General features: G+C 33.9%; 1 protein-coding gene across 11 annotated transcripts in view; it reads right to left on the minus strand.

Annotated features, from left to right (window-relative positions):
* Positions 1–27,741, minus strand: part of COL24A1 (collagen type XXIV alpha 1 chain) — a 310,376-nt gene that overhangs the window by 179,733 nt on the left and 102,902 nt on the right. For 10 of the 11 annotated variants that reach the window (XM_088791263.1, XM_088791262.1, XM_088791261.1 and 7 more), the window contains 2 exons: positions 25,913–25,966; positions 2,051–2,104 (listed from right to left, as the gene is read on the minus strand). In XM_088791263.1, coding sequence (XP_088647389.1) covers positions 2,051–2,104; positions 25,913–25,966 — 108 coding nt within the window. The remainder of the gene's footprint in view (positions 1–2,050; positions 2,105–25,912; positions 25,967–27,741) is intronic. The other variant, XM_074335082.2, reaches the window with a different exon arrangement.

Raw genomic sequence — 27,741 nt, forward strand, 5'->3', positions numbered from 1 at the left:
AGTATGCATTGCACATGTCAAAATACGGTATAGAGTAGTGCCCCCATGATTTATAGGGGATACATTCCAAAACCACCAATAGATGCGTGAAATTGTGGATAGTACTGAACCCTAAATATACTATCTTTTTTCCTACACACACATACCTATGATAAAGATTAATTTATAAGTGAGGCCCAGTGAGAGATTAACAATAACTACTAACAAAATAGAACAATGATAACAATATGCTGTAATAAAAGTTATGTTAATGTGTTGTCTGTCTCCCTCAACATATCTAATTGTAGTGTACTCACCTTCTCACTTCCAGCTTCTCTTTGGCATATCCAAATTGCCAACATCACTACTCTTGCACTTTGGGGCCATTATTAAATAAAATAAGGGTTACTTGAACATAAGTACTGTGACATTGCAACAGTCAATCTGATAACCACGACAGTCACTACATAAGTAACAGGTGAGCAGCATACGAGGTCTGACAATTAAGTTCGTGAACTCATCCTAGAAAAACTGCTACATACCTCATTGCTGGATATCACTACAGTCACCTTCCAAGTACTCCCCCTGGGAAAGCTATGCACTGATGCCAGCACCTAGCCCACCTTTCAAAGCAATTTTGGAACTCTTTCTGGAATGGCCATCAGAACTGTTGTCGTATTACCCTTGATGTCCTGAATGCCATCAAAACGTCTTCCTTTCAATATGTCCTTTATCTTCAGGTAAAGAAAGAAGTCATTGGGGGCCCGATCAGGTGAGTAGGGAGGGTGTTCCAATACAGTTATTTGTTTACTGGTTAAAAACTCCCTCGCAGACAGTGCCGTGTGAGCTGGTGCATTGTCGTGATGCAAGAGCCATGAATTGTTGGCGAAAAGTTCAGGTCGTTTTCATCTAACTTTTTTATGCAGCCTTTTCAGCACTTTCAAATAGAAACTTGATTAACTGTTTGTCCAGTTGGTACAAATTCATCATGAATAATCTCTCTGATATCAAAAAAAGGTTAGCAACATCGTTGCAACAAATTTAATTGACAACTAAATTGGCAAATTTAATTGTCAGACTTTGTGTACAGCGTGGATACACTGGACAAAGGGATGATTCAAGTCCTACGTGGGACAGAGGGGGACCACATGAGAGTTCATCAATCTATTCAGAATGTCGTGCAATTAAAAAAACGTATTGTTTATTTCTGGAATTTTCCAATATTTTTAGACCACGGTTTACCACAGATAACAAACTGTGGAAAGCAAGACCATAGATAATAGGGGACTTCTATAGTACTTGACACTATAGTACACTAACAAATATAGCTGTATTAATATCCTTTGCAGCTTCATCGCCCATCAATCCTCACTACTCATACTGACAACTTTCCGCAGCAGCTATACTTCATACCCTGTTAATTCTCCAATTTTCATGCTATTTCATCCTTCTATTCTTTATTTTCACAATACTTTATTTGCTTACAATGCTCATTTTATGTCAGTCTGCCTGGCAAAGCTTGGTATTTAAAATGTTGCTATGGGTAATTTCTAGTGTATATATACAACAGTTAAAGGAAGCTTAAAATGCTTAAATTTCTTCAGGTATTTTGTATTATGTGTAAGTTCTGGACACCATAGGCTTTCTTTTATTTTATTCATTTAATGAAATTTTATTTTATTTTACTTTATAGGTCTTAAAGGGTTTTAGTATGCTATGACTTTTTAGGTATTTTTTGTTTTTAAATCTCTTCCAAAAAATCCTTTTTCAGTCATTTACATGTTTTGCAAATCTTGTCACCCTAAGCTAAGTCTAGACCAAACTAGAAAAATAATTTTCAATGACCTGAACCAAAAAGATTGGATAATATACTCAAACTCAACAAAAGGCACCAAAAGAACACCAGACATGCAAACTACTTCCTGATTACCTTGAAATAAGATATATAAAGTTTATTAAATGCATCTGAGACAGTTGAAAAATATACAGAAATGTTCTGATTTCCTGAAATCTGTTTTTACCCATTCATCGAGATGTGAGATTTTTATTTACTTATTATTATTTATTTTACCTTTGATCCTTCAGGGCCATTTGGTCCAGGAATCCCAATATCTCCTGGAAAACCCTAGGAGACATAAAAATGTTGTGTTTATTCCACAGCAAATTACTTTAAATCTATTAATTATATAAAAATTCCCTTTGTCTTCCTTTCATGCCTGGTTAGAGCAATTAATACTCCTCAAAATTTCAATATTAAAGACTAATTTTTAGGTAGCTGTTTAACATTGGGATACAAAAGTTACAAAGTGTCCTAAAACATAGCTTGCTTCATCAGGTATTAACAAACAATCCTCCGACCCAGGAAAAGTCTCTAATCCTGTCTAAAAGATGGAAGTCTTACTCAAAAATCATCTACAACTTGGAAAAACGGCATAAGGTCTGGAACAGGTCCTTTCACTGCCATGTGGGACTGAGAGCCCCTCAACACTAGGGGAAGTACTTTGTTAGGCTCACTATTTACTAACTATGTGGTAACCTGTAGCTTTTTGTTAGGTAGAGATTCAAATAAGTTCTGACTCGTAAAAATAACATCTCCAAAAGTTATAGCTTAACACGTTGCGTATGGCGGGGTTTAAATCCCTCGTGGATTCTCGTGATCCGTATGCAACGTGTTAATATACAGGATAGTATTCAGTTTTGTATCTAACTCAATTATCTTATTCTAAAATTCCCATATTTAATTGTCTATAAACACTTATCTCCTCAAATACTCTTTGAATTCTTACTTAACATCTTACTGGTTCCATCATTAATTAATAAGTTGAACAAAATCTTTGATCCATGTTTACATTTGTCTGAGAATCATAATTTTATCTTTTTTTTGGAAATTAAACCTTACCATCTAAAAGAATTGGCTCAAGAAATAGAAATGTACTGTAGTGTTAATTAAAATCTATGCTGGGTAGAGGCCTAGAATATTACTCTAAAATGGTTAGAGCAATATTCTTGCTTAAATAATGAATGAGAATGGGATTCATCACGATCAGTATCAATAATGATAATAAGCTAATGATTGCAGTTTTACTTATATTAATTTTGTTACAGATAAGGTGTTTCAGTGTTTCCTGCTGAAATGGACAAAGGAATATAAAGTAAGACAAGCACAAGAATTAGCATCTTTAAAAGTAAAGAAGGCTCCAATTAAATATGAATGTCAGCTAATAAAGGTAGTTCAGTGGACAGAGAGGGTAAATACAACGGTAATAAAAATGTCCACAAGTAAAATGGAACAGCAAGGTTGATTCTGAAATACTCATTTTGGAAAGAAAAACAAATTAAAAAGAAGTGATACTGACTCATCTAGACTGGATTAGAATAGAAATGCCTTAACTCTAATTTAAAACCTAAATTCTGTGTTGAAGAATGTTACTTGGGGACATTTCTGGAAGAGAAGAGGCAGTGGTAACAGAAAAAACTGGTCACAGAATCTGATTTCTGGAAGTTTTTGAATAGGATATGTTTAATACAGACTTGCTGATTGCTTTTCTAATTAAAGGAAATCAGATTCATTTATGCCTTCTCTGCCTTGAATAATTTTCTCTTATCTTCCTTTATCTGGAAGGTATGTTTTAAATAAAAGATTGAATAACATTTTAGTGAAAATCTTTCTTTGACCTCCATACCTTGAGTTAGATTCCTTGTAATAAATCTCTCACCATTCTAGGTCCTCCAAGGTCAAGGTCACTTGCAGTGTTTTTGGCTTGTTTTGTTTTCCTCATCAGATTGTAAATTACTTGAGGGCAGTTTTAAGTCTTATTAACAATCATATCCCGAGCAACTACTACAACACTTGGCATACAGTAATAAGAGCTAAAAAAATTTGCTGTTGAATGCCTGACTTCTTTTGGAAAAAATAAAAAGGACAACATGTCTGATGGCTACTTTTAACCCTTGGATACTGGTTTACAACCACTGGATCAGAGCATCCCCATGGATAAACTCACAATTCCTGTCCATCCTTCAGATGAGCCTGGAACACCTTGTCATACCAGAAAGCAAGAAAGTTATCGAAGGCATCAAATCAAGAGTCATGTTAAAAGAACTCTGGGAACTTGAAGAGGATCCCACTAGCTAGGTATGGCACAATATAATTTTCAGTAAGGATAAGAATTGCAATGGATTGAAACATGTCAAACATGTTTAAATTCTTAAGTTCATAATGATGATACAACAACAACAACAACAACAACAAAACTCTCCATGTTTGGAGGATGAAAGAGAATCAACCAATTATTCTGAAAACTGGCAAAACAAAAGTGAAGAATCAAGCATTTATTCTACCTTTCCAAATACACTGTACCACTACTAACCAAACAGTAGACGAGGAAATGCATTCCAGCCAGTAAATGAAAAAGAAATTATAAAGCAAGACTATCTCCATTTTGCAACCACCTAAATGATCTAATGGATCTAGGCAGTTGATTCATCAACTGTTACCATCACACACAAAAAATGAGATAACTAGACATTAACGTGCTTCCTGATGAAAGAATACAATACCACCTATAGTCTTGCCACAAACATACTAACAAAGAAAAAAGCAAAACTGAATATGGTCAGGCCTGTGTATGTGACTATCAATTTTCAGGAACTAGAGAGGACTGAGAAAGATGTGAAATTATGCCATGACACTATAATCAGCAAAATCCACGCTGTGGGAAACTCTATAAGTCAAATGACGAGGGATCTTTAACAACTAAATTATGAGGTGGAAAAAAGGGAATGGAAAGAGAACGTGTAGATTGAAAGACATAGCAATAAAATGAATAAGCCTAAGCTATAGTTTTAAAAGATGCACACTTGAGTGATAAATCATAAAAGAAAAAAGAAGAACCGCTTACTTTTGGGAGGAGAAATAGGCTTGCGGTTGTGTTGGGGTCCATAAAAGCTTCTGGGAGTAACTGGCAGTTCTATTCCTGACCTGCGTGGTAGTTACAACATTGTTTGTCTTATAATTGTTTGTGATATACATTTATATAGTTTTCTGTCTATGTTTTATTTTTCAATAAAACAGTAAGAAAAAAGTTATTGAAGTGACTTCTATATGAACATGGGATATTGTGTATATGCATGAATATTTGCTCCTTCTTTAACATTAAAATTATAGTAAAGGAATATTAAAAAGACAAAGTTCCAAAGACTAGAGGAGTAGGAGACAAAAGGTGTCAACAAATCTGATCTTATAGTCATATAAGTTGAATATTTTTAAATTAAAACATTATTTAAAAGTTCAGTAATACATCAGCATAGGTATTAAAAGGAAAAAAAAAACACAACCTCTATTTCCGTCTCAAATAGGATACTTTAGAAACTTGGCCAGAGAACATTTTTATTATTTAAAAAATTCAGACCTGGGTTACTGTCAAGTAGAGATGTTGCCTTTTAAATAATAAGTTTTAAATATAAAAACCAGAGTTAACTGGGTCAACTGAACTTTAATGGTAACATTGTCTATCAAACATTTTCTATCTAAAATTTACTGTTCAAAATGTAAATCAAATGACAGGACATGGATGTCCTTACAAATAGCAAAATTTCAGAGACCTTACAGATTGAAAGATAAAAAAATATATCATTCAGAGTCTACAATTTTGATTTAAAAATTATGTTGGCATGAAACTATACAAGAAGAATATTAAAAACAAAAACATGATAAAGATGCTCTAATTCATTTTATTTTAAAATAATTTGGAAAACACTGAAAAGTTAAAATGGTTTCTCCTTCAATGTGCTTCACTATCTCAGTTAAGTCATCACATCACAATTGAAAATAAGACCTAAATGAGGAAAAGAAAAAGCAGCCTGATTTCTGGTGCCTTTTTAAAAATTGAGATATAATCAACATATAGCATTATATTAGTTTCAGGTGTAAAACATATTGATTCAATATATATAGCTATTGTGAAGTGATTACCTCAGTAAGCCTAGTTACCATCTATCACCACAAGTGTTACAATATTTATTGTAATGAGAACTTTTAAGATCTACGCTCTTATTAGGCTGATGCAAAAGTAATTGCGTTTCAGAAGGTTAAAAATAATTGCAAAAACCCCAATTATTTTTGCACCAACCTAACAGTAACTTTCAAATATACAATACACTATTATTTACTATGTCATTAGGCCATACATTACATCCCCATGACTTATTTATGTTATAACTGGAAGATTATACTTTTTGACCACCTTCACCCATATCACCATTTCACTCACCTCATCCGCTGAATCTGGCAACCACCAATCTGCTCTCTGTATCTGTAAGTTTTGTTGTTTTGTTTTTAGATTCCACATATAAGTGAGATCATATGGTATTTGTCTTTCTCTAATTTATTTCACTTAGCAGAATGACCTCCCTCAAGGTATATCCATGTTGTCACAAATGGTAGGACTTCCTTATTTTAAAATACCGAATAATACTTTAAAGATTGAATAATATTTAATTATTTTTTTCTATTGAGTTGTATGCTGCTGCTTTATCAACTTAAGTTTACATAACATTCTAAACCCTTTGTGGTAATTTCAATGCTTCACACCATCTTTTCCAGGAGATTTCATCTTAAGAAACCACGTTCTTTATTCATTCATAAGAAGCAACTCCTCGTCTGTTAAAGCTTACTCATAAAATTTATAGCGATGATTTTTTTTTTTATCATAGCATTTCAGTCACCTCTTCAGGCTCCACTTCTAATTCTAGTTCTCTTGCTATTTCCACTATGTCTGCAGTTACTTTCTCAACTGAAGTCTTGTCTCCCTCAAAGTCATACATAAGGGCTGGAATCAACTTCTTCCAAATTCTTGCTAATGTTGATATTTTACCTTTTCCAGTGAATTGTGATTTTCTTAATGGCATCTAGAATGGTGAATCCTTTCCAGAAGATTTTTAATTTACTTTGCCCAGATCTTCAGCGAGATCACTATCAATAGCAGCTACAGCCTTACAAAATGTGTTTCTTATATAACAAGACTTGAAAGACAAAATTACTCCTTGATCCATGAATTTCAGAATGGATGTTGTGTAGCAGGCACAAAAACAACATTAATCTCATTGGACATCTCCATCAGAGCTCTTCGGTGAGCAGGTGCATTTCAAAGAGCAATAATATTTTGAAAGAAATCTTTCATTCTGAGTACGAGGTCTCCACTAGTACTCAGAGAATATTTTAAGGAGGATTAAAATATTCAGTAAGCCATGTTGTAAACAGATGTGTTGTCACCCAGGCTTTGTTGTTCTATTTATAGAGTACAAGCAGAGTAGATTTAGCATAACTCTGAAGGGCTCTAGGATTTTTGGAGTGGTAAATGAGCTTTGGCTTTAATTTAAAGTCACCAGCTGCATTAGCTCCTACCAAGAGAGTCAGCCTGTCCTTTGAAGTTTTGAAGCCAGACTGCTCCTCTCCAGCTGGCAGCTAGATGGCATCTTCTGCCAATATAAGGCCATTTCATCTACATTGAAAATCTGATGTTTAATGTAGCCACCTTCATTAACTATCTTAGCTAGATCTTCTGGATAACTTGCAGCAGCTTCTACATCGGCACTTGCAGCTTCACACTGCACTTTTACATTATGGAGATGGCTTCTTTCTTAAATCTCACGAACAACCATCTGATAGCTTCAAACTTTTCTTCTGCAGTTTTCTCATCTCTCTCAGCCTTCACAGAATTAAAGAGTTAGGGTCTTGCTCTGGATTAGGATTTGGTTTAAGGGAATACTGTGGCCGGTTTGATCTTCTATCCAGACTACTAAAACTTTCTCCACATTAGCAATAGACTTTCACTTTCTTATCAGTGTGTTCACTGGAGCAGCACTTTTAATTTCCTTCAAGAAGTTTTCCTTTGCACTCACAATTTGGCTAACTGTATGGTGCAAGAGACCTAACTTTTGGCCTATCTCATCTTTTGACATGCCCTCCTCACTAAGTTTATCATTCCTAACTTTTGATTTAAAGTGAGAGAAGTGCCACGGGGATACGAAATACAGTTTGGGGAATATAATCAACAATGTTGTAAAGATTTTGCAGGGTATCCGATGGACACTTGTCTTATTAGGGAGACCAGTTCATGGATGTTGTAGGTGCCTGACCACTGCAGTGTACACCTGAAGCTGAAGCTGAATGATAATGAATGTCAACTATAATTTAATATATATAGTCACAGGATATGGAGTACAGCATAAGGAATAGAGAGAGTGGAAATGTAATGGCTGTGTGTGATGTCAAAGGGGTAGTAGATTGGGGGAGGGGGTTATCACTTTGTGAGGGGTGTAAATGTCTAACTATTACATTGTTTTGTACACCTGAAACTAGTAATAGTAATTTAAAAAAAAACATGGGAGTAAATCAAACGCTCAAAAAAAAAAAGTGAGAGAAGTGCAAGTCTTCCTTTCATTCGAACACTTCAAGGCCATTGCAGTTATTAATTGGCCTAATTTCAATATTGTTGTATCTCAGGGAATAGAGAGGCCTAAGGAGAAGGAAAGAGACTGGGGAATGGCAAGTGAGTGGAACAGTCAGAACACGTACAATATTTATCGATTAAGTTTGCGTCTTATATGGGTGCAGTTTGTAGTGTGCCAAAACAATTATAGTAGTAATATCAAAGATCACTGCTCACAGATCACAGTAACAAATAATGAAAAAGCTTGAAATATTGTGAGAATTGCCAAACTGTGACACAGAGACATGCAGTGAGCAAATGCTGTTGGAGAAATGGTGCCCATAGATTTGCTTGATGCAGGGTTGCCACAAAACTCCAATTTGTAAAAACCACAGTGCCTGTGAAGCACAATAAGACAAAGCACATAAAATGAGGTATGCCTATCAGGGGTGTCCAAACCTTTTTCAACGGTTTTTACCAAGGGCCATATGCGGTAAAATACACAAACAGCCGGGCCACTCACTCGAGGTGAAGTACGTATTGCCTCACCTGGTTTATTTAAGTAAACTAAATATATTTTTGGAATTTGCTGCGGGCCAATTAACAATGGATTGCAGACGCAGTTGGCCCGCGGGCCGCAGTTTTGACACCCCTGGGCTATATGGTATAAACTAGAGGGTCCAGTTTTGCCGATACCATTTATTGAAGAGACTGTCTGTTTCCTCATTGTTTATAGTCTTGGCTCCTTCGTCATAGATTAATTGACCACATATGGCTGGGCTTATTTCTGGGCTTCAGTTCTGTTAAATTGATCTATGTCTGTTTTTATGCTGGTATCTTGCTGCTTGATTATTATAGCTTCTAATATAGTCTGAAATGAGGAAGCATGATGCCTCTAGTTTTGCTCTTCTTTCTCAAGATTGCGTTGGATATTTGTGGTCATTTGTGGTTCCATCCAAATTTAGGATTGTTTGTTCTATTTCTGTGAAAAATGCCATGGGAATTTTGATGGGGATTACCTTAAATCTGTAGATAGCTCTGGGTAGAATGGACATTTTAACAATATTAATTCTTCCAATCCATGAGCATAAAACATATTTCCATTTATATGTGTCTTCTTAATGTCTTCTGTCAATGTCATAGATTTCAGTGTACAGGTCTTTCACTTCCTTGGTTAAATTTATTCTTAGGTATTATATTCTTTATGATGCAATTGTAAATGAGACTGTTTTCTTAATTTCTCATTCTGAGAGTTCGTTAATGGTACATAGAGACAACTGAGTTTTGTATATTGAATTTTGTATCCTGCATCTGGTGCCTTCTTAATAGAAATAGTCTAATCTTCAATTTTTATCAAGAAGCAGAAAACTGAAGAAGCTTTAAAAATAATAAGTCAAAATGTGTCTTCTGTTTTTGGGCTCCTCACATCTGTTTACTGCACAGAAAAGAGTGACTCAGCATTCTTTCCAGTAAAACAATGTTTTATTATTCTCTAATTGTTAAAGGCTGAAGACTAACTCACACACATTTTTAAAACAAAACCTGGGAACTAAAACACTATCAGATTCCATTAGTTTTTTGGGAAATTATAAAAGTAAAGTATTGCCATTCTTATTCTGGCAGTAGTCAGAAGCTTAGAAGCTAGACTGTCCTAATGGAGTAAGTATATGATGCTCCACTGCATATGTTAAACACTTTAGTAGTTCTCCAAGGAGAGAGAGAAAGTCTCTGATTTCTATTGAAATTATAGTCCTTCTGGTTAAAAATGAACAAACAATCCACAAAATAAATAAATCCAATGGGTAAAGTAATTATGGTGTATCAGTAAATTGAAACAACCTGAATGTGGCAAACTGGAAGAATCTCAGATACATTATGCTAAGTAAAATGTGTGAGAACAAAAAGGAGTACATACTATATAGTTTCATTTATATAAAACTTTAGAAAAATGCAAATTAATCTATAGTGACAAAAAGCAGATCAGTGGTAGCCTGGGGAAGGATGGAGGCAGAAAGAACAGAAGGGAGAAATTACAAGTTAGTTGTTGAGTTTGACAGATATGTTCACTATCTTGATCTCGGTGGTTGTTTCTCAAGTTATCCATACATGATAAATTATAAAATTATATAATTTAATATTCATATATATCCTATTATATATATGTATTATATATATCCTAATATATTCATATATATCCTATTATAACTATCTCAATACCTCAATTATACCTCAATCAAGCTGTAAAAAAAAGTAATTGGTATTGGGAGTTTTAGATAATCATTTGTTTTTTGATAGGCAACAGTTTGTAATGATTTAAAAACCTTTATAGAGAAAATAAAATTTATTCATTGAACTTTTCTCCAGATAAAATCAGTCAAGTTCAGACTTTGGGTTGTTTTGGATGTAATAGTATGTTTAATTATAATAACAGGTTGAAAATAAAATACATACTTTGGAAAATCTAAACTGTTCTGATATTTTATAAGATAGCTTTAAAATACTCTGTTGGTATAGATAAGAGTAGCATTTAGGCCATTTAAGTCTCACAAACATTTTCAAATTTTCATTGATTTTTATATCCATTGTTCTTTAAATACGTAAGAACTCAATATGGTTTGGCTTAAATTTATCTTCTGAGTAGTTTATAAGTCTGAAAAAAAGATGAATATATCCCTTAGAAAAATAGTCATTTTAAGAAAAGATAAAATTAATAAATCATTTAATAAAGGGCAACCTATAAATTATGAATTGCTAAAGGACAAAGTTATGCAAAGTCTAGTCTGGTGCTGGCATACAGCACATTCAATAAATATTTGATAGACTGAATTGGTGACAGAATTAAAAATAAATTGTTTGAACAATTATATTTTCAATTATGTAGTTTCAAAAATTACCCTTTTTCTGAAAACACAAACCAAAAAATGAAGAAAGAAACCCAGATTAACTGCCATAGTTTCTATATATACCTGTAGGATTATAATTTCACATATGCAAAAAAGAAAGTATACATCAAGGGGAACAGAGGACCTATAGGGGGAGAATTTTGTATGAGACGTGGATCCAAAAAAACAATCATAAGAGTCTGTTCTTTAGCATTTGTGGGAGTACATACCATGTCCGTAACATGGTAAGTTCAAGTAGGAAATTTTTTAAAAAGACTAAAATTACCTTTTCTAAGTGAGAATAATCTATCCCAAAATTAACGCAAAAAAAAAAAAAAAAAAGGGCAAAAGTAATAAATTCACTATCCCGGTAAACTACAGAAACTAAACTTTAGCACAAGGCAACGTGCAACCACAAATTAAGGAATTGTTCTATCTTCTGAGAAAAACACAAACAGAAAATGTGAGCTTCTGGAAAAATAAATACAAAATAAAGAATTTATCTAGGTATCTGGCTCTCTTTCTCTTTTGCTGTGTTAGATCAAAAAGCCCTCAAAACCAGGTTTTTTTCATTATGATGTTGCTGAAAATCTTTGCAAATGCTTATTGCTGCTCATATATTTTCCCTTTTGTAATTCTATATTTCTGAGTAGTAAGTATAGCACAGCTGAATTTCATTTATGTGTAGCATCCTAAAAACTAAGCAGAGAAAGTCCACAAACAGCAAAGACAATAACATTCCTTATGATATAGCATACACTCTTTGTACTAAATAAGATTTTGTTTAAATAGTATTCATAGTATGTTTTAAGTCACTCTTATAGAATCTACACAGTCAACGGCAAAGTCCACTTTTATTCTATTGAAATACACACAAAACTATATTAAACTTATAATGTTAAAATAAACTATTTTAACCATTAGTTGATACTGTGTTTCCTTGAAAATAAGACCTAGCCAGACAATCAGCTCTAATGCATCTTTTGGAGCAAAAATTAATATAAGACCCAGTCTTATAATATAATTTAATATTACACAAGACCGGGTCTTATAAAATAATATAATGTGATGTGATGTGATATGATATGATATAAGACTGGGTTTTATATTAATTTTTGCTCTACGAGACGCATTAGAGCTGATTGTCCAGCTAGGTCTTATTTTCGGGGAAACACGGTACCTAGGTTTGTGTAACCTGTAGTGACAAAAAATAGATCGGTATGAGACTGGGGAAGGTAGGAATATTACGGACAGAAAGGAAGGATTACAAAGGTGAACAAAGAAATTGTGTGGTTTGATGGATGTGTTCACTATTTTAATTTTCATGATGGTTTCCAGTGCTACACATATGTCAACAATTATCAAATTGTATAATTTAAATATGCATAGTTTGTTGTATATAAATTATACCTCAATAAAACTGTAATACAAAAAGATAATTGGTATTGGGAGGTTTTGATAACTATTTGCTTTTGGCAGACAACAGTTTGCAATCATTTGAAGATCCTTAGAGAACTTATCCTCAGATAAAAATTAGTGAAGCTCAGAGTCCAAATTGTTTTGGAGGGAATAACATGACTATGATTTAACACTTACCTTTAGATAAGTATCATTTTAGGCACGCAACGTCTATATAGTTGACACATTTAGAATTTTTATGAGTGTCTTGCCTAAAGAATATCAATTCACTCAACGCATAATTACTATGTGTCAGGCAGGCATAGTTCTTGGCACTGAACATGTACACTAAAGAATGAAAATATTCCCTGGGTTCGTAAAATATATATTGTTGAAACTCTTTATTTCAGATTCTCCCCCCTTCAGTGTGTGTGTGTATGCGTGTGCACCAGGAAGTGGGAAGTTAGGTGATTAAAAAGGCTGATTTATATTGTTATGAGGAACTGGCATATATCAATTGCCTACTTTTGTTCTAAATGCATAGCTACGGGCCTGAACCACTCTATGTTGTTTCCCATTCTCTTTTTTCCAAATGGAATACATATTGTGCCTATCTTTTCTATCTAAAATCATATACTAGTTAGTTGAGATGTAGACCTATATCTAGGCCTCATTGAAAACAATATACCTTACTCCAAGAGCCTGGACTTGGAGCTGTACGGTATACTGGGTTATCAACTGTGTTGGGTGGCTGTACTATGTTACCAGAGGCACTTTAAAAACTATGTAAGTGGGAAGAAAGGTATATGTAGATATGGGTGCCAAAAATTTGACTTGTAAGGGGCATTTTTCTTTTTTTAATCTGTTCACCATCTGTTTGGGAAAGTACTCTTCAATTTGCAGTCCATGTGTTTCTGGTTCCCATTCCAGTTTCCAGGGTTGGGTAAATGAACCAAATCTTGCCAATTACAGTATTCCAGTCCCATGGACATTGTGATTAATTTAAAGACGATCATGTAATCCAAACCAGATTGGCTGGAGTACAACTTAGAATTTTTCCGAGAGCTATGAGAAAAGAAGAGTGCTTTCTTTTTGCTAAGATCACTGACTCTGAGGGCAATACAAGCCTAGCGTTGCCAAGGACCACCTTTTCCACAATGTGTTCCTGTGAATGAAACCAACAGAGATAAGTAAGACTAAGAGATGGAGAGTGTCTTGATTTATTCATTGAGCTGTATCCAGCCAACCTCTAGGCACATGCACTACTGGGCTTCCTGATTTTATCAGCCAATCCTGATTGTTTTGCTTTAAACTCTTTGAGTTAGATTTCTGTCACTTTTAATGGAAACAGACTTGATGGAAACACTGAACTATCATATTTGCCGTTATTTAAGTATACATAGCTTCCTCATATTAACTGTGCTAGAATGTCCTTGACCTCTGTTTCTATTTGGAAAGTTCCTAGTATTTCCTCAAATCTTTGCCAAAGCAACCATGCTTCTTAGAAATCTTGCTTAACTCCCTGTCCCAGGTTCCTTCATCATACAATTTGTTAGCAACTCATGTGTAACATGATTGTAAGGGCTTTCCGGTTCCCCTTAGAATCAGTAGCTTGTTCCTTCATATTTCCATATAACTCTGCAAATGTGAGTATTTAGCACTTATCACATTATACAATAACTAAGAATTTGTTTCTTTATTCCCAAAAAAAGTGAGCACACATGGAGGAAAATGTACCTTGCCCATCTTTATACCTCCAACATTTAACTTAACATGTTGCTGTCCACAGTCCCTCACATTCCTGCTCATTATGCAAATGAATGGCTATCCACTGTTCCAATCTATCTTTTCAGAGATTTTGTACAGCAAAATTAGCAAAGCCATTTATTCATCAACAGTCTAATTCAAGATCCTTCTTTTCCATAAACTCTTCTCTTATTCTTCCACCTCATGTTACTCTCTACTAACACCAAACTATAACAACTACTCATTTAATTTTCACATGATGCCTTTATCCATTATCTAACAGTATATATGTATGTATTTTGTTTTTCCCAACTAGACTGTAAATTTCTCCAAATTATGGATGTTCTTTTTGTATATAGTCTACAGTGTTTACTAGGCACAGCTTTGCACACAACAGGAACTCAAGAAACAATTTTTTTGACTGATTCAATCAGATTTTTTCTTTTAGCACCACTTTTTTTCTTTTATTAGTTTCAGGTGTACAAAACAATGTAATAGTTGGACAGTTATACCCCTCACAAAGTTATATACTTCCCCCAGTCTACTACCCCTCTGACATCATATTCAGCACCACTTTTTGAGTAACAAATGATAACACCAACTTACGCAACCAACCCCAAGTGATAAAAGATAATAAAGAAGTAATTGCTTTAATTGGAAGGACTCCATCAGCACTAAAATCTCAACTAATGCAGCTGGCCACAGGCTAGCTTATTCCAGTTACGTTAACTGAGGTGCTAAAATGGACATTTAGAAGCATGCCTTTGCTTGATGTGAGCAAACTCTCCAAATGAACTTTGGTCTTTGTCTCTAATGGAGACCACCCTGATAGAAAAAGAGGACCCACTGCTTGGCTACTTCTGGTATCTCCGTGATTAGTGGTCTCAGCTCACTTTGTAGTAAACAATGGGCCCCATTTACCAAGAGCATCATCCAAAATTCAACTATTTGGCAATATCTGTAGCAAAGGGAGGTGAGCAGCTGAATCAACAAACATTCTAACTATTCTACAACCACATTTGAAAGTGGTTTGCTGCCAGAATTAAAAGAAAGCATGGGGTTAGTGCTCAAAACTGGTATTACTATGCTTAAAGAAATATAAAAGATTCCTATATGGCATTTTCTGTATGTTCTTAAGGAAGAACCAGTATGGAAAAAATTTTACTCTTCTGTTTTAAAGCATGGGATGTTTTATCTTAGGACACAGCTGCTATTTACAACTCTGTGAATAGCTGAATGCATAGTATATTACTTCTTTGTTATAGTAATTTCATAATTTGCCTAGAATAAGTCAATATTAAGAAACAAGAAAAAAACCTTTCAATTGGTTTGAAGAAATATCTGTTCAGATGATCTTTAATGATAAACAGTTCTCTTCAATGCCAATGACAAATAACATAGCGTTTATAACACTTGAGTACTTTGCTTTCACCAACTCTCATGAAGATCTGAGCTTCCAAATTAAAAGGCACTAGCAAGAAATATTGGCCAGTCTTGTTTTGTCTTGGTAGTGTAGATGACCATTGCATGGTATGCTTAATTTGAGGAGTATCAAGTTTCTAATCAACCACAAATTTTTCCATGCTCAATAAATGACACCCTAATTTCTACAAATTCAATACTCATTGCATTAGCTCCAGGTTTATGTTTAGTGTTGAAATGTAAATATCCTTGGAAGGGGATTATATTGCAGTTAGCTGTTATATTTACTACTTCAAGTGAAATGTATTTATCAGGTCTTTCTCTAAAAGCAGGCTTTGATAGCAAGGGTAAATTATGGAAAGAAAAACAGTCAAAAGTTAGTTGAAAGGCCCCAGAGGGAAAGAATACAGAAAGGAGAGTCTTTGGCTATTTCACAATTTTCTCTGAGGGCTACACTGATTCTAGACTTTTAAAGAACAATCTGATGTTTAACATTTTATTTATCAAATCTAGTAAATCTTGATATCTGGAAAAAAGACGGACAGTAGAGGCTTTGACATCATCTGAACTGAATATTGATCTCTTGAGCAGAAGCTCCTTAAGGTCAAGACCTAATCTAATTCACCTCAGCATTTTTTTTTTAGCGATTAACATAAAATAGGTATCTCAAAAAACCTGTTAAAGATTAATAATCAGAATTGGATTGTCTGAAAGGTAGGGATGCTCCTATAGTTAGGTGGAGCTTTGGGTTCTGAGGATCAGGCAATCACTCATGCCTATATGACTGCCAATCATATTGTGTGTGGACAGAATGTTAGAGATTAATGCCACCATTAAAGATCTGAAATAAGTCCAGGTGGTGGTCTCTGTAAGAGCACTGTTTTATGTGCCAGACTGGCCCCTGCAGATATCAGCTGGATTCTGGAGAATGACTGCAGACTATACAGCCCCAATTGCAGCGGATGTGTCAGATGGAGTATTATTAGTAAAGCAGATTACTAAGGCCTCCCATACATGGCATGTACTCGCTGATTTGGCAAATGCACTTTCCCTTTACAATCAAAACCAAGAATCAAAAACAGGTTGCATTCATGTGGGCTCCTTTCAATCTGGAAGTATCAGCAGTTCATCTTCATGAACATTGATATATATTTTAGTTAAGAGTTTGTTTTTCCTTTCTTTAGAGTTTCAACTAGCACCACTATCTAGACCAGGGGTGTCCAAACTTTTTTCAACATTTTTCACCAAGGGCCATATGCAATAAAATACACAAACAGCCGGGCCACTCACTCGAGGTGAAGTACGTATTGCCTCACCTGGTTTATTTAAGTAAATTAAACATATTTTTGGAATTTGCTGTGGGCCAATTAAAAATGGATTGTGGGCCGCAGTTGGCCCGCGGGCCGCAGGTTGGACACCCCTGATCTAGGCGAATAACAGAATGCCTGATCCTCAGGTATGGAACCCCATAGAGCATAGCATCTGAAGAGAAGACCCTGCGTACATGGAAGAAAGTGCAAGACTGGACCCATGCTACAATCCATTGGTCTTAACCCATCCTGCACTATCTAAAGGTAGCCACCTTCAAAGAACATTGGCACTGCCTTCTAAAGTTATGTATATATAACTGAAGCACCAGCTAAGAGAAAATTATATGAAACAACACTACCACCCTTTAGGATACAGTATATTGATTATATCAGAGATCACTACATGCTGCTTTGTCCCAAATGGGAAGGATATATAAGTCTGGGGACCAAGGGGGTAGGAGCCAGTGTGGTCCTCTTTACCATCACTCCCATTGACACACTATATGTTGTGCTTTCTGTCCCCACAGCCTAGGACTCTTCAGGGTTGGAGATCCTGTTACCCAGAAGGGATGTTTCTTGACAGGAGACACAGCAAAGTTCCCACTGAACTAAAGGTTATGGCTACCACCGAGCAGTTTAAACTTTTTATGACAAGGTATGAGCACACAAAAAGAGGAGTCACCATACTGGCATGGTTCATTGATACTGAAAAGCAAAAGGAGGGCAAGACTGCTTTACACAAAAAAGGGAGGAAGGAAGACATGTGGAACTCAGGTAATACACTGGGCACCTCATGAAATTTCTATCAAAAGCTCATGCTCTTCAGTAAAGAAGGTTTAGATTAAACCACCAGAGAAGCCACCAAGACCAACTGAGGTGATAGTTGAGGATGAGGAGAATTTAAAATAGATAGAAAAGGAGGGAGAAATGAGTATCAGTTGTGGACCCCCAAAAACGGGATCAACAGCAGTCATAGTCCATCCCATTAATACAGACAAGTCAATTGGACCAAAAATAAGTGAATATATAGCAAAACCTAAAGAACACATTCAATAATGAAGAGGAAGCCATTATATACTAAACTTCACATTTAATACCTTTTTGTCAAGTGCATATTGAATGTTCAAAAAAAGTGATCATATATTAGTCACAAATAAAATACTAAGTTCTAAAAATAGAGTAAAAGTTTTGGATAACAATGCAGTAAAATCAGGAATTATTGACAAAATCAAAACCAATAGGTTCTCCCACAAAGAAATTTAAAAACTGCTTTTTAAACTCTTAGGTATAACAGGAAATACAAAGTGAAATTGCAAAATATTGAAAAAATATGGCAATAAAATAGTCTATACAAGAATATATGGGGTATATTTAAAGCTGTGATCAGAGGGAAAATCATAAAACTTGTTTCAGGAATAAAAATAAAACAATGAAAATAAAATTAAATTTCCAACTCAAAAAGAAAAACAACATAAACCAAAAGAATCTCAAAGAAATAATAAAGATAAAAGAAGACACTGATAATTATATAAAGAAAAACATAAGACAAAAAAATAAACATTTCAGAATTTTTTGAAGAAAAAAAATATCAAATTAGACAAACTGAACCCAGCCTAATGAAGAAAACAAGGTAAGCATTAATATAAAAAGTTTTAAAAAATTAAATGACATATTGGAAATAACCATTAAGAAAAAAATTTTAAAATCATGAGACTATTGTGCAGATTTACATGGAAGTAAATTTGAAAACCTAGGTGAAACGGATCATTTCACAAGGAAATAACAATTCAACAAAGTAACCCTGTTAGAGATAAAAAGCTTAAATAGGCTATTTTTCACAGAAGCAATAGATACCGTTACCAAGGAACTACCTCATGAAAAAAACATGAATTCCAGATGGTTAAATAGGGGAATTCCACCAAAGCCTCACAGATAAGATAGTCCCAATGTTTCATAAATTATTTCAGAGCACTAAAAATAAAGACTTCCTAATGATGTTGGTGAAATACATAAGACACTGATATGTAAAACCGATAAAATACAAAAAAGAAAATTGTAGACCAATATCTCTTATAAATATGGATGAAGTAATAATAAATATTAGTACAATTGGCATTATATTAGGAAAGTAATACAAGTAAATGTTTTTCAAGTAAATGTTTTTCAATAATGCAGTAGAAAATAGTCATTATATAAAGATAGTCCATATATAGAAATTATATGGAAGTAGTCATTATACAGAAAATAGTTAATAGAAAATCCTTTACTATAATATACTATATAAAATATATAAAAGAAAAATAATATAATTAACTCCATAAATGTTGAAAATATAACAAATACTTGACTATATTTTCAAATATATATAATATATATAATCTCAAATATATATAATATACATATTATATATATTTGACAAACCATAACAACCAGTCCTGATTAAAAACACACTCAAGAAATAGGAATTGATTAATACTTCTAAAGATGATAAAATATATGCATATTTTAGTTTTAATTTACTTCATGATGAATCACTACAGTATTTACATTAAGATCAGTAACAAAGCAAGGTGCACACTACTTCCAACCCTTCCACACTGTACTAGAGGTATTACAATGACATTAGACATGACAATTCAATTAGAGGTATGAGAACTGAGAAAAAGGACTAAAATGATCTCTATTTGAAAATTACATGAGAGCATGTCTACAAAACTTTAGAAAATCAGTGGTAAAACTATCTCAAAGATAAGAAACCATTAAGGTAGCAAGATGTAAAATGAACATTCAGAAATCAGTAATCTTCATATATACAGAGGGTGCCAAAAATGTATACACATTTTAAGAAAGGAAAAATCTGTATTAAAATTACACTGATGGTAACCACTTTGAGCACCTCTTGTAATTGCAGAAGTCAAACGTGACTTGTATTCATCTTTTGCTATCAGTATATATTGAGTATTACAATTTTAATAGTTTTGCTTTCTTAAAAATGTATATACATTTTTTTGGCACTCTGTGTGTGTGTGTGTGTGTGTGTGTGTGTGTGTGTGTGTGTGTGTATACTTGTTAGTAAATATAATAATAGAGAAAACTCCATTTACAATAGCAACAAATAAGATAAAATAGGAACAAATTTAAGAAATGTACAAAAGCTATATGAGGAACACTTTAAAACATTTCGGAAAAACACAAAAGCAGACTTGAAAGACATCCATTGTTCTTGGGGAGGATGACTCAATATCATCAATATGTCACTGCTCCCTAAATTACTGTAAGTCAAACCCAATAAAAACAGTAACAATATTTTTTAATGAAGCTAGATAGATTGATGCTAAAGTTTATATGGAAAAACAAGTATGCAAATATATCAAGGAAAACACTGAAAAAGAAAAGCTAAGAGGACTTATAGCCTTTCCAGACACTAAAACATACCACAAAGTACTATTACTTTATGGTACCAAAGTACCATCACAAATGAAGTTTTAAGGTACCAAAACTTCATTGTTTTGATTACTATAGCTTTGTAATATAGCTTGTAATCAATAAGTGTGACACCTTCAACTTTGTTCTTCTTTCTCAGGATTGTTTTGGCTATAGATCAGTGGAACAGAATAGAGAGCCTAGACATAAACCCACAGATATAGAATCAATTAAGTTTAGACAAGGGTGCCAAGAACGCACAGTGGGGAAAGGATAGTCTCTTCAATAAATGGTGTTGGGAAAACTAAATGTCCACAAGTGAAAGAATGAAACTAGACCACTATCTTACACTGCTTACAAACATTAACTCAAAATGGATCAAAGACTTAAAAATAAGACCTGAAACTGGAAAACTCCTAGAAGAAATAGGCAGAAAGCTCCTTGACAATGGTCTTGGCAATGATTTTCTGGAGAATACACAGGCAACAAAAGCTAAAAAAAAAAAACAGGTGTGACTACATCAAACTAAAGAGCTTCTGCACAGCAAAGGAAACAATCAATAAATCAAAACGGCTATCTGTAGAATGGAAGAAAATATTCACAAACCATATATCTCATAAGGGGTTAATATCCACAATATATAGAGAACTGATAAAACTCAATAGCAAAAAAATACCTGATTAAAATGGGCAGAGAACGGGAATAGACATTTTTTTCCCCCAAAGAACATATACAGATGGCCAACAGGTATGTTAAAAGGTGCTGAACATCATTAATCATCAGGGAAATGCAAATCAAAACCACAATGAGATATCAACTCAAACATATTATAACGGTTATTATAAAAAATATAAGAAATAATAAGTTTTGGTGAGGAAGTGGAAGAAAGGCAGCCCTTGTACACTGTGGGAGGTTCCTCAAAAAATTAAAACTAAAGCTATCATATGATCCACAAATTCCACTTCTGGGTATTTATCCAAAGAAAACAAAAACATTAACTTGGAAAGATATATGCGCCCCCATGTTCACTGCAGCGTTATTCACAATAGCCAAGATGTGGAAACAACCTAAACGGCTTTCAACAAGTGAATGTATAAAAAAATATATATATATGAATATTATTCAGCCATAAAAGAGAATTAAATCTTGTCATTTGTAACAACATGGATGGATTTGAGGACATTATGGTAAGTGAAATAAGCCAGACAGAGAAAGACAAATACTGTATGTTATCACTTATATGTGAAACCTGAAAAAACAACAAAAAAGCCAATTTCATAAAAACAGAGAATAGAACAGTAGTTGACAGGGGCTGGAATGGAGGGGGAAATAGGATGATTACATCAAGGGTAGAAATGTTCAGTTATAAGAAGAAGAACTTCTGAAGATATAATGGTAACTACAGTCGAAATATGGTATTTACTTAAAAGTTGCTGAAAATAGAGCTTAAGCATTCTCACAACAAAAAAATAAATTTAAAGAGCTAACTATGTGAGGTGATGGATGTATTATCTATCTTGATATTGGCAACTATTCCACAGTGTGTGTGTGTGTGTGTGTGTGTGTGTGTGTGTGTAATGATTATATATGCATACATATATATATATATATATAATCATTACATTTTGCAATTTAAATATATACAATTATATTTGTCAATATTCCCAGTTATTCCTGAATAAAGTTTAAAAAATACCATAAAGCTTCTATCACTAAAACAATGTGACGCTTATACAGCAACAGACAACCATTCAAGTGAAACAGAAAACAAAGCCCAGACATAGACCCAAGAACCATGGAAATTTAGAATATGATAGAGGTGGCATTTAAACTCATGGAAGCAAAAACAAATTGCTTACCGAATGTTTCTGGGACAACTGATAAGCCATTTAGACAAAGGTAAAATTAACTCGATACATCACAACATTCATATTAAAAACAAAAAACAAAAAAACTCCAAGTACTCTGCTCAAGGTACTCAGGCTAACCCCCCACCCCCAGTTCTATTTAGAAGATATTAATCCCAAAGTTTCAGATATTAACTGAAACCTTTTATTGCCCAATAATTAACAAAAGCGATCACAGAAGTATATACCTAGGTGTCATCATTTTGGTCGCTAACACAATGACTTTTACTGAATAGTACTTTAGCATTATGATATCAACGTACACTGACAGGAAGAAATCACACAATACCATGAATCGCTGCCCTTGTTTTTGAACAATTAATATGTTTTCACCGAGGGAGAAGAGAATCATGTTTGATTTGGCCAGTAGGAAATTCAGACTCAATTTTGCAATCCAGTTCCAACATAATATACAGGACTTTATAGCTATATTTTGGGGAAAGAGATTTTCAGTCTCAGCTGGGTTCTTAACACAACGTGGAAATGAGGTCGAGTCCCCAGTCACCCTCCTGCTCACTCTCCACAGAACTCCTGGAGTCCCCTCCTTCGGCATGCACCCATGCTGCTTACTCTTGGGATTTAGTCTCCTACTTAGAGAAAACAATCCATCTTATTTGACTTCTTTCAAATTCTTTGTCCTTTTGAAACAAATCCCTACACTTGTGCTATGTGTAACTCATTTATTCTCAATCCCCCTTTGTTTTATAGAGAAATGCACTTAAGTCTGAATTTCCCTCTGTGTGTTGCTTTAAGGTGCAACACTCAAGTTTTTATAGTGGCTTGTTCTCAATCAGTTCCCAAATATTTTCTCATTTCCATTGTGCTTTTTTTCTTCTCTGTATGTTTTTAAGCTACCAAAGTTTATTTTACTGCCCTTATAGTCTCAATTTAAAACTTAACTTGCACTGTAGACAGAGACTGCAGGCTGGGGGTGAGTATCCAGGTCGGGTATTTTCAAACCTTGTTTCATCTTGTTTCACCAACCCTCCCTAAATGATTTCATCTCTTCCAATTGCTTCATCGGATAGCTCTATGTGGATGACTATACAAATATGTATCTCTAGTCTGCTCTTCTTTTCTGAGTTTCAGGCCTATAGTTTTCTGTACACTTAGGAGACTAATTTCCTGTATGTCCCACAGACACTTCAGCTTTAATAAATTCAAAAACAAAGCATTATCTCTACCCACCTGAGTATCATCCTCCTCCTTTTTTATTCTCTATTTTTAGTATGGTGATAGACATTCTACCCAACTGTTCAAGCAAAACATACTAAAATTCTCATTTATTTCTCTCTTACACAAACTGAATAAACTGAACTGAGTGGTTCAAGTGCTGTGAATTATATTTCTTAATTATTTCTTGAAGCCAATCTTTCTCTTTATTGCCAAACGTCCACATCATTAATGTGCTGGTCTTGTATTATTCTCTTAAACAGCCTTTAATTAGTCTCGTGACCTCTCCCTCCCTTCTTGCCACTTCTCTTTCCTCTTTTGCCTGTGTTACTGTTACATATTTGTTGAAAACCCAAGTCTAACAATTTCATACCCTTGCTGAAAAATCTTTGATCATCGCCTACAGGATAAGGTCTAAATTTAGCACAAGATATAATACTCTTTTTCTGAGAAAATTCATCTACTGTACAAGAAAAAACTTTCTGGGCTTGCTATAGTATTAAACATACTATTTTAAATTCTTGGACCTGCAATTCTCTTAAAACCTCATTTTGAAAACGATTTGGATAAAAGTGTTGCCGAATATATGATGGCCTACATATTATATTGTTATGATCAAGAAGAAGTTATGATCTTTGGACTAGGCCCTATTTCCTAACACAACCTTGCACCAATTCTTGAGAGAGTACAGGTTATGTCTTTAGCCCTATACAAAAATGTCATACAGGTGAGGAGGAAGAATGGGCATAGATTGACCAGGGCTCAGGACCTTATATTAGAAGTACAGAAAGCAAATATAGTGAGACAATAGCTGAATGGTGATTGAAAATCATAAATCTCAAAGGCAACAGAGAAAAAGAAACATCTTTGGAAGACCGACTAATAAGTAAAAACATGGCCCTTGCATTCTTGAACCTGGCTTTATAAAAATGAATCAGACGATGCCAAGCTATACTGATAGCATGGAAGTGACACAGTCCTTCCTATCACACCTAATGAAGCTGTAACAGAACAATCCATGTTCATAACAATAACCTTATAAGACAATAAAAGATAAATTAGGTTCTGTATCCTCAGTATGAAAAGACAGGTAAACACAATTCTTTCCAGGAAGGTTTTCATGAAAAATTATTAAAAGAATGTAGGCTCATAAAAGAGATAAACATTTTAATCTGTTAATTATTGTTTTAATTACCTGTTAATAATTGTTTTAATTACCCAAAACATTTTCCTTCTTCCCAGAATGATGACATTAATATATAGCTATATTTTACCTCCTATTGTTTCCCTATTAATAAAACTAGGTACACGATGTGGCTTTTTAGATTTTTGAACTATAAGTACCCATTGTGTTTTTAAATTTGACAATAAGTAAAATTCGGCATTTGTCAAAGAAATCAGTCAACCCTGGAAAACAGCTGCAGGGTAAGAAGTAACTCTTACAGTTTACAAAGAGAGAGAGAGAAAGCATCAGTACAGAACTATTCCTAAAAACTCGCCTACTGCTCTGACACTGGGGGACTTTATTACTCTGATTTAGTCTGAATCCAAATTCATTTCCTCAGCTTTACTGCTGCATCTGTGACTGAATTGGATGTGTGTGTGTATTTATATATGTATACATGTATATATTTTGGCTTACATTTCTGTACTAGAGTGACCTTCAGGAGCTTTACCTCTATGTGGTATATTTTTGACTTATTAAGTGATTTTTAAAAAACTCAAATGTTTCATCTCAGAAACTTATGTTCTATGTAGTCTTGAAGGAAAAAATAAGCTGCTCTACATCAAGCGTTAAGCCAAAGTCAAAATGTCAAAGAATATACAAGCAAATTTGATATACGTATAAAGACTAAATTTTCTTTATTGTAGAATATGAGACCCAAATGATATATGCATATAGTAAAAATTGGAAACATTCTGCATTACAAATTCAGTGGAGTTTATGTCCTGAAATTTTATTTCGAACCCCAAGTACATGTTATTAATAGTTGTGCAGAACAAATAAATCAGCTGTGATATAATCAAGACTATAATGTGGCTAATACCTTTCCTATTTCCTTGAGATCACTGTTGCATACCTCCCGACATAACAGAAAAAATGTAATCCAAATTTTTTACCAAGATATAAACTTTAAAGAGTCTTTCTTAAGCCTATTATGTAAAAACATGTTTCACCAACGGAGTTTAATTTCTACGATTTTTGTTTCAAATTTATCACCTTCCCACCAACATTTTACCTCTGGTCCTGGAAGGCCAGATGGCCCTTGGGGTCCTGGGTCACCTATTTGGCCCTAAAATGTGGGAGGCGGGGAGGAAGAAGAAAAGTATAAACATTAATTTAATGAATACAGTTTAAAAGAGAAGCAGATATATGGTAAGAAAACAGTACTCAATATATTATGTCACACAAAATTATACTGAAATTTCAGCAAACAACACTCAATATATTAAGTTGTAACAATTATTCAGAAAGACTTAATTTGTAACCATCTCTGTGGAAAACTTATTTAAATAAAACGTCGATCTAATATGTATTTACTCTTAAGTGTTAGAGATACAAACGATTTAATGCATTAAGGGCTCAAATCAAGAAAGAAAATTGTGTGTGTGTTACCCAGAGATAAGACAATCAAATTTGGCTCAACAATGAAGGGAACTTTAGATGAAGAACTGCTTTCATAAATAACCAGAGTCCTAAGATTGTCTCTGAAAATTCCTCTCTCCTTTGATACTACAGGGGATTGAATTAGTGATTAAAAATCACCTGGATTTTAAATCCCGGTTGTGGCTTAATCTCTCCAAGACTCAGTTTTCTCATTAATAAAATAGGAATAATAATAATAATAACAATACTAATATTTGTATAGAGTCACTGTGAGGATTAAATGAGATAATATAGGTAAAGTGCTAAGTGCAGTGCCTGGCACGTAGAAAGTACCACTTTTATAACCATTAATCGTTCCTTCACATCCTCTCTCATATCCTGGTGGATACACAGAATTCCTAGATTATTTTGATTCTTTAATTAAAATTTTAAGGATTTGGTTTCATTATCCCTGAAGCCATTTTCTGACATTCAGATTGACAGTGTGAAATCAGGGCTGGAGAGCAGGGTTGGAGAAGAGAGAAGTGGGGAGAAAGCCTGGAACTAGAGAGTTCTCAAGAGATGCAAGTACAGAATAGGGAAGGCCAGTAGTCTGATACCTTTGTTTTCATGAGAAAAACTATTGGATTAATTATTTCTATCACATTAGATTTCTATGAAAGTTTCAAATTTGACTTAAATAGGCCTCAGATTATATAAAATTGCAACATACAATATGGGTTTATCCATTTTTCAAGAAGTAAAGCACAGTTCTCCTTATGTACTAAATCCATTCTCATATAGTGCTAGAATATCTGAACATAAAACAGTACACAATACAATTACTTCAATCAAATCTGGAGAAACATAATCAAATAGTCTGCAAAAGTTCATTTAAGTTTTCCTAAATAAACAAAATCATAATCCATCCTTATCAGCATTAGAGCTTAAATTCTTAAAATGACAAGCACCTTAGATAGAGATGGGGTTCTCACTGGGGCCCTCTAGTGGCGAAATCCAAACAAGAAGCTAAATTTATAAGTTGTGAGGAAAAAATAGCATGACCTAGAGCTTTGTTTTCAGAAAAGTGTATCAATAACCAGATATTTAAAAACATAAATAGAATAATTTTGTTTGCTCTGCAGAATAATTCTTCATTTTGAAAAACTTCAACTCCAAGTTTCCTTGAAGGTCAATTCTCCTTTATAAAAACTGAGTTTTCAAGTAAGTTTTAGAGAATTGAGTAATGATTAAACCTCTATAAATGAAAATTTCTAGTAATAAAAAAGGAAAGAATGAAGTAATTGTCTTTGTTTTTCTGTTTTAAGGAAATAATATTTCTTAACAACTTCACATTGGTAGTTTTCTCTAATTTTTAAATACTTGCAGAGCAAAAGCTTCCCTATCTCAGAATGTATAAACAAAAGCCTTCCATAACAGGACATTCTTTTCTTTTTTTATCTTGAAAATATTCTTTCTTGT

Source organism: Rhinolophus sinicus, chromosome 14 (genome assembly GCF_057876585.1).
Source record: "Rhinolophus sinicus isolate RSI-liver-muscle chromosome 14, RSI-T2T, whole genome shotgun sequence".
NCBI lineage: Eukaryota > Metazoa > Chordata > Mammalia > Chiroptera > Rhinolophidae > Rhinolophus > Rhinolophus sinicus.